Here is a 14547-nt window from a genome sequence, read left to right on the forward strand (position 1 = left end):
TTGCAGATGGGGATGCCTGACGCTTATCCTCAGTCTACTCACTCTTCATTTTCTTCTCTTAAGAAAATGTCTTCAATGTTTTAAAACAGTGAATAAAATATTTATGAGGTCCTGTGCATCTTTAACACATGCAAAGCAGGATTGGAGGTTGAAGGGCCGGTGTCTGGCTTTGTAGAATATACTTGACCACCAGGAGCTACCTGCCACCGAGAGGCCAGTAGACTAGTTTGGTTGAGCCTTGATTTTTAAAAGAAATGGGCTAAAAGGCAGTGGCTCTGGCTAGCCTTGTAAAGGCCCCGAGTGTAGTTTTCTACTTGGGCTGGCAGAAGATTAAGAGCTGTATAATTATCTAAAGTGGTTGACGAAGGCCATGAGATACTGTTTTTATTAGGGAAAGTAATTCACAGAGTATTGGGTTGGGGAGGACATTGCTGCAAACCTTCAAGAGAAAAGCCATTTTCTACATGTGCTTTCTCTTATTGATGAAAAAGAATTTCTCTGTTAAGATCCAAAAAGTTAAGTTTAGGTCTGGAGATCTAAACGTGGGAATTTATGAGCAAGCCAAGTTTTACATTTCCTGAACAGAATTATTTATTATATGTCTCTGTTACAAAGTTTTCCAAGTGTTTATTCAAAAATAATCATGAAAGTGTGTCTCAACAGGACTGGTAAATAGACAAATATTTAAATTTGTTTATAACTACATTCCCCTCATCCCATCACCCATGGTGAGTTTCTCTAAGTCGTATGTGTTGCCTATTTGAACCAAGTTGTTTCCCCTATCACCCTACAAAATGGACTTGAGGTGGCTACATGCACTTCCTACACACAACTTAGCCTCATTTTAGAGCTCAGTTTAAACGGAAAAAAGATTCCTGGCGACTATATTTTTACTAAGTGATCATGATATTAAAATTATTTGTCTCTTTGCTTCATAATTGAAATCATCAATGCTGCTAATATATTTTAATGATCTGGAAGGTATTGCAGTAGCTCCTTTTATTTAGGTCTAATGACATCCTAGATCAGTGATGGCGAACCTTTTGAGCTCGGCGTGTCAGCATTTTGAAAAACCCTAACTTAACTCTGGTGCCGTGTCACATATAGAAATTTTTTGATATTTGCAACCATAGTAAAACGAAGACTTATATTTTTGATATTTATTTTATATATTTAAATGCCATTTAACAAAGAAAAATCAACCAATAAAATGAGTTCGGGTGTCACCTCTGACACGTGTGTCATAGGTTCGCCATCACTGTCCTAGATAAAGTAGCCTGGTTGCTTCCAAAGAAAAATTTGCCCTTATCTTCCCTGTACACCTCCCTCCCTTCCCATCCCCAACATGCGCACACAGTCCAAAGAATCAAAGCAGTCCTTTAGTGTATGATCAACTTCATCTAACTCCTGACAGACTGGTCCCTGATTACCACTGCCTCTAAAATGCTCCTCCCTACTCTCATAGAGAGTGGATTTAAACTATAGTTGCTCTCCTCAACATTTATTTGAATTATCCTTTTATTCATCTCATCTCTACCACAAATATTCCATCTTATCTGGTGTGTGTGTGAGAGAGAGAGAGAGAGAGAAGTTTCAATCGTGTGTGGCTTTATTTTAACATTTAAGAAAAACTAAACCATTCACTAAAACCAAAGCATCCCCCCCCCCCAAATATTCAAACTCTGAGCTAAGCATATTACATCAAGTTTTTCCTTTACAGTGTGTTTCAGAGTATGATCTGAGAACCACCTGCATTAAAATGATCTGGGATGTTTATTTTGTAGGTCCCAGGCCCCACTCCCAAAGATTCTGTTTTTGTAAGCCTGCAATTGAACTCTACTTTTTTGTGTTCCTGATTCTTAGGTACAGTAAGTGTCAATCCATAGTTTCCCTTTTTACCAGTTAATGAGTTAAGCTTTAGCTTAGTTTCAACTAGCCAGGGTTAAGACTTACAGCAACAAAGAGCCGGGGTCGGGGTGGGGGGATTTCATTACATGAAATTCTGGCTTCTCTGGACAGTGACTTTTTTCCCATTTTTCCTTGGACATTTAAAAACTATTAGATTTAAGTGGAAGAGGGTTGTTTCATGCCTAAACCTACAGTTAGGCCCCAAAAAGAATCAATCTTATTTTCAAATAAAAAGGGCGTGGGAAATGGAAAGTTTCTAAGAAGTCATAGGAGAACCATGAGGATCTTGTATATTAACAAAACAGCAACTTCCTTAGCATTTAATGCCAAATACCCAAAGGATAGGTCAAAATAATAGAAGAGATTGTGGAGATGGGAAGGGAAAGAAAAAAAGAACAGAGTGGGAAGAATTTTTTAAAATCACTGATAGAGATAACTATTATGTGTGTATAATAGAACACAAGGATAATTATAGCAACAATAAGTCAATTATGCAATTTATTGATGGAATTATATTGGGAAACAATTACAACAAAAGAACAATCTTTTGAGTAGAATAGTTTACTAAGCGAAACATTTTGAAACAACATGCAAAAGATTGTCCAATATGTCACCTTGGGTTGATACGTCATCGATCCCAGCAGTGATTTCCACAGGTTCTGCTCCATATCACATCAAGTAGTGTGTGTGTGTGTTTAATACCTGCATCTCGAAATGATGAACCATATTTTAGCTGGGCTTCTTGAAAGATTTGCTCATATAGAGATGTATGGGGGGAAATGTTATTTTTGCTCAATGGGTGAGCACTTACCCTTAGCTCTAAATGAAGGTGATAGACAGTTTAGATTCTGAATATAGAATGGCCTGTTCAATGCTATATGTTTTCGGTAAAGTTTCTTTTTGGTCCTTGGTGCCTTCATTTCTTCCCTCTGATTTTCAGAAAAAGACAGAGGTATAGGTGAAACTGGTATTAGAGACCTTGGTGGCAGACAGGGTCTTGTTGAGACCACTTTAACCAGTGATTGAGTTGACTGGGCAGTAGTAGCATTGGTTGAGAGTTCTTGGCATGGATTTAAAATGGAGCTTTGGGGATTTTTAAAGTCATCATAAGTTGCCACCAATTGTTTTGTTGTGGATGAACTTTTTAGCGATGGTGGTCTAGAATTCCATTTATATTTGCCAGCACTGCTCCAATTCCATTGTGAAGCATTTTGTTCAAGCTTGCAAGAAGCAGAATTCTTTTTCCTTTTTTCTCTAGTTTTATCTACACAAGTTGTCTGAAGACTTACAGAGTCAGAAAGTTTTGGCTGTCTCATTTTGGGTATAGTTTTAGAGGAAAAAGGTCGTTCACTAACTGCTGGAGTACAGAAGGTAGTTTGTAATCTTGGCCTCTCTTTTTGTATAGTAGTATGTTGTAATCGTTCCATTTCTAATAAACGAGTTATCAAAGGTTCAATACAGCTTTCTGGAGATTCCACTGTTGCTTTCCAATTTTCAGATTTTGAGAGGGCTAATTTGTGCAAGTCCAGAGTATTGAAAGGAGGAGGGAGAAAATCAGGATATGGAAATACTTCACTTGGTTCTTCTGTGAAAGGTTCTTCAACATTTTCTATTGTTTCTGGCTTTAAGTTCAGGTCCATCTTTTTAAAACAGCTGAGTAAAGTATCATTTGCTTTTTCATTTTCTGATAAATCACTTTCATCTGTTAAATTTTCTTCTACACTGCTGTTTCTATATTTCAAATTCCAAGTTGGAGCAGATAAAGTTTCACCATTGTTGTTTTCTACAGTTGAACATAAATTATTACGAGAGTCATTTCTGTCCTTAAAAAAATCTCCATCAGCATAGGGCCAGCAGAGACCTAATGGCGTCAGCAGTTCAGAGTAAGAACCAACTTGCTTATCAGCTGGAGCACTTGTTAGTGAGTGGTTCAGAGTGAAGAGCCTTATGGGATTGTTGGTTGTATTAAAGCCAATTTCCATTGAAGGTTTTTTGAAATCCCTTAAAAATGATTTAATTAATGAATGGCTTGTTGACTATAATTAAAATGCTATTAAATGATAACATGTAACCTTTATCAAAGACTACTTAATGTTTAGTTCCCAATGGCATGTGCATATCTATCTAAACAGAAATATGCTAATTTTCAAATATGCTCTAATTATAAACTATATACATTTTAAAAGAATTAAAATGTTAACTGGGCATCCCCTTGTGCATACACAGGTTATGAGATCATTGTAACCATTACAAATGGTTAACTGTGGCTATGAATGGCCATAGGTTAAAAGTGGCTAATTCTATCTGTTTGCCTGTGACTATATTGTATATGCAATTATGCTGTCTGAAAAGGAGGCTATATATAACTCAAACTGAAATTATAGTGAAATGTTTATTGACTCAGAATTAGATAAAAGGAGACTAAGAAATTAGGCTACTTAATAACGGATTCTACTTTAGCCATTATGGTTTTTAAAAATTATTCTAATAAAAAAAAGAAAGCAAAACAATGTCAATCAAACAAAAATTACCCCAGATATAGTTCATAGTAATTTTCATCTGATGGTGCTCTTTTGCTTTAGGAGTAAATACTTCCGGGTTTTATGTTAAATCGAAAACTGCAAAAAAGCAAGGCCATAGAATACTGAGTTTAGTTTGTAGTTAGTTTTTGTTAAAGCTATTAGAGGAGAAACCAAGATGGCGGCATAGGTAAACACCGGAAATTGCTGCCTCGCACAACCACTTCAAAAATACAACTAAAAGATAAAACAAACATCATCCAGAACCACAGGAAGGCTGGCCGAGTGGAAATTCTACAACTAGAAGGAAAGAGAAAAGCACACAGACTCAGAGGAGGTGTGGAAGTAAAGTGCAGAGGTACGGAGGCACACGTGGAAAGGGCTGGCAACTGAGGACGCGGCTGTCTTTTTCAATCGGGAGGGAGTCTCAAGCTCCCGACTGCTCAGAACTCCAGTTGCGGGCGAGTCTCTGGGAACCAGACTCATACTGGGAGAAACTGGACTGTCTGACCAATCGGTCGGAACTCAAGGGCGGCTTTCTCTCAGAGGTGCAGCGATTACCGGGACACTGAGACGCGGGGCCCCTTAGGGTAGGACTGAGGATCAGCCATAGCTGTTTGCTCCGCCCTGTTGATTCCCTGAGACCCCGCCCCACCCAAGCTGTGCACAGAGGCTTTTGCATATGAAAGGCCTGGCCCTCTGCAATCTGAAAATTACCTAACAAACTGCAGCTGGGTCAAAGAGACCCAGAACTTCCAAAAGAAGGCCCAAGGCCCCACAGCAGCTTGCACTGCTTCACAGCTGGGCCTCATCTGGGCACCTCCAAACCCCAAACAAAGAAGAGGAATCTGCAGATCTCTCCATAGCTCCTGCTGGGTAGCCTCAGGCAGAGGCTAAATTAGCACCTCCTTAGAGATCCAAGAGCCAGTGTACCCAGTGGTCAGAGTGGGTCCATCCAGATTACAACTCCTCAGATCCATAAGGGACACACTCAGGGGGCAGACTCAGTAAGCACCAAAGCCCCACTGAAGCAAGTCTTGCCCCAGAAGGGTGTCTCCAGCACAGAAGTTCTCCCACTGTAGACACAGCTGATTCTCACAGCCAATTGGCCTGGAGATCAATTCCCAGTAATACATACAACAATCAAGGCTTAACTACAACAAGACTGCACAAAGCCCACAAGGGGGTGCACCAAGAGTGTCCACCTCAGGTAATCGGGGAGGCTGAGCCACTGGGCCCTATAGGACACCTAGCACAGAAAGCCACTCTATCAACACAGGGAAGCATAAAAAACACGGAGACAAAGAAACAGGTCACAAATGACAGAAATGGAGGAAAGCAAACTACTGGATATAGAGTTCAAAACCACACTTTTAAGGTTTTTCAAGAATTTTCTAGAAACCGCCAATAAACTTAGACACTCAAGAAATCTAGTGAGACCGCTGATAAATTTAATGAGATCCTCAATAAGTCTAGTGAGACCCTCAAGGTTGTGAAAAAGGACCAACTAGAAATTAAGCATACACTGACTGAAATAAAGAATATTATACAGACTCCCAACAGCAGACTAGAGGATCTCAAGAATCAAGTCAAAGATCTGAAATATGAAGAAGCAAAAAACACCCAACCGGAAAAGCATAATGAAAAAAGAATCCAAAAATACAAAGATAGTGTAAGGAGCCTCTGGGACAGCTTCAAGCGTACCAACATCCGAATTATAGGGGTGCCAGAAGAAGAGAAAGAGCAAGATTTTGAAAACCTATTTGAAGAAATAATGACAGAAAACTTCCCCTACCTGGTGAAAGAAATAGACTTACAAGTCTAGGAAGCGCAGAGAACCTCAAACAAAAGGAATCCAAAGAGGACCACACCAAGACACATCACAATTAAAATGCCAAGAGCAAAAGACAAAGAGAGAATCTTAAAAGCAGCAAGAGAGAGTCAGTTACCTACAAAGGAATACCCATACGACTGTCAGCTGATTTCTCAACAGAAACTTTGCAGGCCAGAAGGGAGTGGCAAGAAATATTCAAAGTGGTGAATAGCAAGAACCTACAACCAAGATTACTTTATCCAGCAAAGCTATCATTCAGAATTGAAGGTCAGATAAAGAGCTTCACAGATAAGAAAAAGCTAAAGGAATTCATCACCACCAAACCAGTATTAAATGAAATGCTGAAAGGTATCCTTTAAGAAGAGGAAGAAGAAGAAAAAGGTACAAATACAAATTATGAACAACAAATACACATCTATCAACAAGTGAATCTAAAAATCAAGTGAATAAATAATCTGATGAACAGAATAAACTGGTGATTATAATAGAATCAGGGGATAGAAAGGGAGTGGACTGACTATTCTCGGGAGCGGGGGAAAAGGGGTGTGGGGGATGCGGGAAGAGACTGGACAAAAATCGTACACCTATGGATGAGGACAGTGGGGGGGGGGGAAGGGCAGAGGGTAGGGTGGGAACTGGGTAGAGGGGAGCTATGGGGGGAAAAAAGAGGAACAACTGTAATAATCTGAACAATAAAGATTTAATTTTTTAAAAAAAGGCTTACTAGAAATACTGACATTGAAAGATTTGATCGATTAAATGACATATGTACAGGGTGTTCTAAAAAATGTATATATACTTTGAATAATTATAAATGCAGTGTTTATTAAAATATATTTCATTTTCAAAATGTAATAGAATCTATAGACATTGTGTGTATACATTTTTGGGGGGGACACACTGAATATAGTTTCATTAATTCTTCTTTTAAAGCCAGTTTATAGTAAAGACAGCAAAGTAATCTCGAAAGATTATGAAAAATGTTTTCATTTCTACAGAAAATGGTAATTTATTCATTTTCAGTGGTGGGGAACCTTTTTTTTTTTTTTTTTTTTGCCAAGGGTCATTTGGATATTTATAACACAATTAGTGGACAATACAAAATTATCAACTTAAAAATTAGCCTGCTATATTTGGTCAAACATTTAACTCAGCCCTAATACCTTGGCAGGGTCAGACCAAATGATTTCACGGGGCTGGACGTTCCCCAACCCCCGACTTGCCTTTGAAAAACCACAGAAAGATTATTTTAAATCTGCAATTGATAATAGACACAATCCCTGTAGTGCAGTAAAAAGAACATGGTTAGGGACAGAAGACCTAGGTTTGAACCCCTTTTTTAACATTGAGCATAATGGAAATGAGAACGCCTCCCTTGGAGGTGGTCTAAGAAATAAAATGATTATATGAACATACTTTGCAAAAATGTTAAACACTGAATGAGTTACCATTACTTTTATTTTCTTGTTATATTGAAGAGAAAAAAAATCTCCATAATGAAATATTTCATTGATAACATTTCCAACTCTGTAATATTAACAGCAAATGCCTGTCAAACATATTATTCTGTTTAGTCCTCACAATAACCTCATGAAATAGGCATTTTTATGTTCTACCTTTTATGGGTAAGGTAAATGAGGCAAGGCAGTTAAGGTCACACATCTAGTGGAGCTGGGATTTAAACTCAGGTGGTAGGATCCCATGTCTGGGACCCTAGCCTGCAATCTACTGTTTGCTCTTCTGTTAGTATAATAGAAATCATTTCATTTGACCTCTTACCTTGAAATCCTTGTTCCCAGCCGAGTTCTTTCTAGTAAAAATAGCCTTTCCTATCCTCATCAGCACCAACATTACCTTAGGACATTAATCAATACAATCTCTTGCACATTTCTTGGTTTCCCCCTTCAAATTTTAGCAGTATCCTGAGCCTCACAAAGTGTAAAAACCCTCTGACTAGGAGATGTCTGCTATCAAGTAACCACCCTATTGTCTCAAGTGCTCCATTAAATAATACACTCTATGTAAAAGTAACACATAATGGTGTTCAATAAATGTTAATTTCCAAATGATAGTAACCTGCATTTTTCAGAAGCGTTATAGCTGATTCTAATGCACACTAAAGTTTAAGAACCAAAATATAAGAATTCAAATCCAGGTAAGGTCTGAGAAGCAATATACGATAGTGATTATGAGCATGAATCAAGCTACTTTTACATTCTACCATTCATTACTTGTATGACTTTGGGTAAGTTCTTTAACTTGTCCTCATGCCTCAGTGTCTTCATCTGTAAAACAGGGATGATGATAGCTACCTATGTATGGGATTGTTGTGAGGATTAAATGAGTTAATATATACAAGAAATTAAAATTGTTCCTAGCACATGGAATATTACTTTCCTATTACAATTCCTTTCCTTTTCAATAAGAACTCTAAACTCTATCCATCGAAACCCTCAATTGTAACGGCATAGTAAACTCTCAATTACCCATATACTGATTATCTCTGTGGTGTCTGCCAGTCACTTTCTAGTTTAGTGTGAGTTTCTATACTTTCCCATTATTTGGACACAATACATTTTCTTCTAGTAGTTTTTTGTCCTAGTATTTCAGATAAATAGTTAACTCATCTGTATTTAAATTTATTTCACTAATTTAGGGGTTTACAAAAATATCCTCTTACCTGTTGTCCATGGTACTTCCTTCTTTAAGAGGATAACTCCATAACTGAAATGTCCTTTGTTTACTATTCTGATAACAGAAAAGCCATGGGCAACACTTTAGTAACATGCATTTAAAGAAAATAATACTTTAGGAAAGGAGTATGATGAATAAAATCCCACCTGTGTTCTTTTGTGAGCATGCTCTGACAAATTAAGTTCTAGCATCAGTTGCTCTACTGGAATTTCCAAATGGTTCTATAAAGCAGCAGAAGACTTTTAAGCACAATCTATCTTTGTCCCTACTCTTATTCTAAGACTGATAGTTGTTGTAACTAAGGGATATATAGTTCCAATAAAGAAATATATAGTAATATATATTCCTTTGAAGACATACAGATGTCATTTGTTTTTCCTTTGAAGACATACAGATATCATTTGTTTTTGCTGTCTTCATAGGAATTAGTATAATCTTATAAATACCAACTAAACAGTGTTAACTAATGAGCCTTGAATACTGTTAAGGTTATCAGTATTTTACTAAGAGTTAAGTGTTTTATAGTTTGATCAAAAAAAGGTAAATGAAATTAATTTTCTCACTACTTCAAAATATTAACCATTTCAACTGCTTTAAGATATTTTAAGTGCTGAGACCATTACCTTTGGCAATGATTAGAAAACACTATATTCACTATAAAGTTAATTTCCATATATAGTATTGTATATTGAAAAAACAACATAACCAAATAGTAATTTAATGACCAATTTGCAGCCGTAAAAAAATAACAGCTTTAACTTGATTAAAGAATTCTACAGGAGAAACCAAGATGGCGACATAGGTTAACGCCGGAGTTTGCTGCCTCGAACAACCACTTCAAAAATACAACTAAAAGACGGAACGGACATCATCCAGAACCACAGGAAGGCTGGCTGAGTGGAAGTTCTACAACTAGGAGGAAAGAGAATAGCATACTGAGACTCAGAGGAGGCGCAGTGCGGAAGTGAAATACTAAGGTGCGGAGTGCATGTGGAGTGGGCTGGAGGCTGAGGGCGCGGTTGTTGCTTTCAATCAGGAGGGAGTTTCAGACTCTGAGCTCCAGATCTGGGCGAGTCTCTAGGGACCCAGACTCAAACGGGAGAAGCGGGACTGTCTGGCTTCGGTCGGAACTCGAAGGCAGCTTTCTCTCCGAGGTTTGCAGCGGTTGCTGGGACTCTGAGAGGCAGAGTCCCTGGGGACGGAACTGAGAGCAGCCATAACTGCTCGCTCCACCTGCCCTGTAGATCCCCGGGGACCCGCCCTGCCCAAGCCCTGCACTGAGGCATTTGCCAGATAGCCTTAGGCAAACGCTAGATTAGCACCGCCCTAGAGATCCAGCACAGAAGCTCTCCCACTGCAGACACAGCTGACTCTCATAGCCAGTTAGCCTGGAGGTCAAATCACCCCCAGTATTGCCGACAACAATCAAGGCTTAACTACAACAAGACTGCGCACGAAGACCACAAGGGGGTGCACCAAGAAAGCATAAAAATGTGGAGACAAAGAAACATGACAGAAATGGAGGATATAGAGCTAAAAAACGCACTTTTAAGGTCTTTCAATAATTTTCTAGAAACTGCCGATAAACTTGATGAGATCCTCAAGAAATCTAATGAGACCCTCGATGTTGTGATAAAGAACCAACTAGAAATTAAGCATACACTGACTGAAATAAAGAATATTATACAGACACCCAACAGCAGACCAGAGGAGCACAAGAATCAAGTCAAAGATTTGAAATATGAAGAGCAAAAAACACCCAACCAGAAAAGCAAAATGAAAAAAGAATCCGAAAATACGAAGATAGTGTAAGGAGCCTCTGGGACAGCTTCAAGCGTACCAACATCTGAATTATAGGGGTGCCAGAAGATGAGAGACAGCAAGATATTGAAAACCTATTTGAAGAAATAATGACAGAAAACTTCCCCCACCTGGTGAAAGAAATAGACTTACAGGTCCAGGAAGCGCAGAGAACCCCAAACAAAAGGAATCCAAAGAGGACCACACCAAGACACATCATAATTAAAATGCCAAGAGCAAAAGACAAAAAGAGAATCTTAAAAGCACAAGAGAAAGAAACTCAGTTACCTACAAGGGAATACCCATACGACTGTCAGCTGATTTCTCAACAGAAACTTTGCAGGCCAGAAGGGAGTGGCAAGAAATATTCAAAGTGATGAATACCAAGAACCTACAACCAAGATTACTTTATCCAGCAAAGCTATCATTCAGAATTGAAGGTCAGATAAAGAGCTTCACAGATAAGGAAAAGCTAAAGGAGTTCATCACCACCAAACCAGTGTTATATGAAATGCTGAAAGGGATCCTTTAAGAAGAGGAAGAAGAAGAAAAAGGTAAAGATACAAATTATGAACAACAAACATGCATCTATCAACAAGTGAATCTAAGAATCAAGTGAATAAATAATCTGATGTACAGAATGAACTGGTGATTATAATAGAATCAGGGACATAGAAAGGGAGTGGACTGACTATTCTTGGTGGGGGAAAGGGTGTGAGATGCGGGAAGAGACTGGACAAAAATCGTGCACCTATGGATGAGGACAGTGGGTGGGGAGTGAGGGCGGAGGGTGGGGCGGGAACTGGGAGGAGGGGAGTTATGGGGGGAAAAAGAGGAACAAATGTAATAATCTGAACAATAAAGATTAAAAAAAAGAAAAAAGAAAAGTATCAATAAAAAAAAGAATTCTACAGACATGAAATATAAAGTTTAACTTTGAGTAAAGAATTTTTTAAAGAATATAACATTTAATTTTAAAATAATGTTTTGTGAATTATTTAAAGCCAAACATTTATCCTTACCTTGTTAATTTTGCCTGTAAGAATGTGTATAAAAAAATAACAATTAATAGTTACATAAAATTGGTTGTACTAAAAACAAACCCCCTTTTATATGAGTGGTTATTCATATGAGTACATTTTCATATATTTATAAATATAAGTATATAGACATCTAGGATTTCTTACCACCTGCTGCACTATCCCTTCCAGGTGGGAGGTTTTTATTCTCAGGAACAGGTACTTCTGAATCCAAATTCCAGTGAGATAAATTCTACAACAATATTTGTTTTAGGATAAACTTAATGTTAAGAAAATTTTAAAAAGCTCAAGTACATCATTTGACATGTCCTTTGGGTAGAGTGTGACAAAAGGCACAAAGTTTCATGACCCCTCTGCCACCTATAAGGGTACTACCAGCATATTTGAGGAGTATCAATGTTCTCTTATCAAGTTATTATCAGCTTGATAACACTTATTAGTCAGGAAATGGAAAGGCTTTTACAATAACTTATGGTTTCACGCTCACTTTCTTAAAAATAATGGCACACGAGTTTTCAAAATTGAGTTTAAAATATAATGTCCACTTCATTGTGTAAAATTCACTAGTTTCTGTATCTGAAAGCCTATAAATCAACCAAAGGAAATTCCTAATCCTCACATTATACTCAACAATGACCAGCCCACTACTCACTCTGGGCTTCAGATGTTGAAAACACTGAGGAAATACTCAAAAAATGAATAAGAAAATGTACAACTATCAACTGAGTGTTTATGTTCCAGGCATTGTGCTGAGTGCTATGGGGGGAAATGTGGGGTGTGTAGGAGAGGATTGTAATAATTTATCCTGGAAGAGGTGATTATTTTTTAAAGTAATGTTTTTAGAAATGAACTCAGTTTTTTTCTGTCTCAAATGAGGAAATCATTTGTAAATTAAACTCTAAGCAATATACAAGTAAGATGTTAGGTAGTGTTAGGTGTCATCCCCACACTAAGGAGGAACAGGGAGAATTAAGCTTAAATACCGTTTGAGGATTTAACTGATCCACAAGGATCATTTCCTGATAGGAAGGGGAACTGAATCTTGGGAGGCAGGCTGTAGATTATCTTTGTTTGGTGGTGTTTGAAAAATAAAATTAGTAAATTATTCTATGTTCTCTGAAATAATAGAAGTCTCATCTCTATGTGAGAATTACTTAGGGAGCTTTTAAAAAATAACAGTTGAAAAAAATACTATGAATTCTAATTTAGTAGGATGAGGATATGGCCCTGTTATTTGTATTTTTAAAATGTCTCCAACAGATGCTCAAGCTTCTCTCAGCTATGTCTGTGACCTGGTATACTACTGTTTCAAATAACAAGGGAGAGAAACATTCTTAAATTAACATAGTAAAGGGGAGCTGCTGAATGGTGCTGTGGAGATCATACAAAAAAGGAATATAACCAAGTTTGTCCATTGGAAGAAGGCCGTCAACCACACATGAAGCCAACGAGATTGCAAATTCCTTACAGGTTGGGAATTGGTTATTTTTGGTATTCCACCTGCTTTACTAATATTTTTCACAAAATATGTGAGAGAAAATAAAACAAAATCCAATTGTCATTAGAAATGTCTCCAGATTTGGAGAGAAGCTGGTTAACTTTTATTTGTTACAAGACATAAAAATTTTCCATTTGGGATTCCAAATGTGCCAAGGGGTTAAAAGCACAGGACAAACTGTTCTCCAAGAGACAGCAGCAAGGGACCTCAGCAGCAAGTCCATGGGGTTCGGTTTGAACAACGGGAGCTGCTGCCCAAACGCTCAAGGGCAGTAACATGTGCTGTACCTCATGAGAGATGTTTGACACACGCAGGCCGGTGCCATAGTTCTCACCATTTCTTCTCCCCATTTTGCTCCTCTGTGTCCTTAAAATCCTATACAGGTTGTGGAACAAGCGCATTTATGGGTAAGGTACAATATTGATTAAAGAAAGCATGAACTTTGGCTCCCCATCTAAAGGAGAGTAAGAACATATTTAGAAAGCAGAAGAACGGGACCATGAGGGTAGGGTGAGGGTAACAAATAAAATCAACCGGAAACAAGGGGCAAGCCAGACCAAAAAAGGGCGGGGGGCAGAGGGGAGGTGTACGGACAAAAGCAAATTGGAAGATCTAACAGAAGATTAGGAAATTAAGGTCTGGGATGACAAAGGAGGTATTATCAGATAGGAAAATAAAATACAAATCACAAAAAAATATGGTGAATTATCTGGAACTTAAAAAGCAGGGCGGTGAACTCTGCTATTAATCACCCACAGGTGCTCCCTGTGAAACAGAATTAGCCCCCAAACAGGCCCGTTTCAGAGGCAGTGAAAGGCCCGCAGGACCAAACTCTATTTCCCACAGCAAACTGTCCTGGCCCCAGGCCCGCTCCTGTGCAAGAGGAGAGTGCGAGACCGTAAGTAAAGCCACTGCAGTGCCAGTCTAGTGCCAATCGGTTCCATTTTATTGCCTCCTGGAGGGGGAGGTGCATCCCGAAGAAACGGAACACAGTTCGGGCAGGTTTGGGCCCGTGGGTGTGCAGCCGCCGGCTTCTGTGCCCGGCACTGGGGGGAGGAGGGCAGGGAGGTCGCTGCCCGGAGCCGGGAGGGGACCCCCGGGGGGCGCCCGTGAAGGCCCCGGACGCGGGCAAAGGCCCCGCCCTGGCGAGGGCCTGGAGACAGGCGGACCGGTGACCGGTCGCCTGGAAGGAGCCTGGGGGTCGGCGAGCGGGAGCGGGGTCTGGGTTCTGTGCCGGTGGGGGGGGGGGGGTGG

At 39.0% G+C, this 14547-nt stretch overlaps 1 protein-coding gene across 5 annotated transcripts; it reads right to left on the reverse strand.

Annotated features, from left to right (window-relative positions):
- Positions 1-2192: 2192 nt before the first annotated feature.
- On the reverse strand, positions 2193-14365 carry FAM217A (family with sequence similarity 217 member A). Of its 5 annotated transcripts, XM_006099335.3 has the most exons (6): positions 13581-14365; positions 11943-12027; positions 11778-11791; positions 9102-9176; positions 8942-9009; positions 2193-3909 (listed from the first exon to the last, which is right to left on the reverse strand). In XM_006099335.3, the coding sequence occupies exons 1-6, from the start codon at positions 13692-13694 to the stop codon at positions 2691-2693; spliced, it is 1575 nt and encodes a 524-aa protein (XP_006099397.2). In that variant the 5' UTR covers positions 13695-14365; the 3' UTR covers positions 2193-2690. The 5 variants fall into 5 exon arrangements, with proteins under 5 accessions (XP_006099397.2, XP_014320347.1, XP_014320346.1 ...); XM_014464861.2 differs by lacking the exon at positions 11778-11791; XM_014464860.2 differs by lacking the exon at positions 9102-9176.
- Positions 14366-14547: the final 182 nt, after the last annotated feature.

The sequence above is a fragment of the Myotis lucifugus genome, unplaced genomic scaffold (assembly GCF_000147115.1).
Source record: "Myotis lucifugus unplaced genomic scaffold, Myoluc2.0 scaffold_272, whole genome shotgun sequence".
Taxonomy (NCBI): Eukaryota; Metazoa; Chordata; class Mammalia; order Chiroptera; family Vespertilionidae; genus Myotis; species Myotis lucifugus.

Bases quoted from the DNA above. Each gene is read 5' to 3' on its own strand.
- FAM217A (XM_006099335.3), bottom strand. From the start codon at position 13,694: ATGCGCTTGTTCCACAACCTGTATAGGATTTTAAGGACACAGAGGAGC. The intron at 12,028-13,580 runs GTACAGCACATG...ATATTGTTGTAG, and splicing joins TGTCAAACATCTCTCATGAG to AATTTATCTCACTGGAATTT. The intron at 3,910-8,941 runs GTAAGAGGATAT...ATCATTTTTAAG, and splicing joins GGAAGTACCATGGACAACAG to GGATTTCAAAAAACCTTCAA.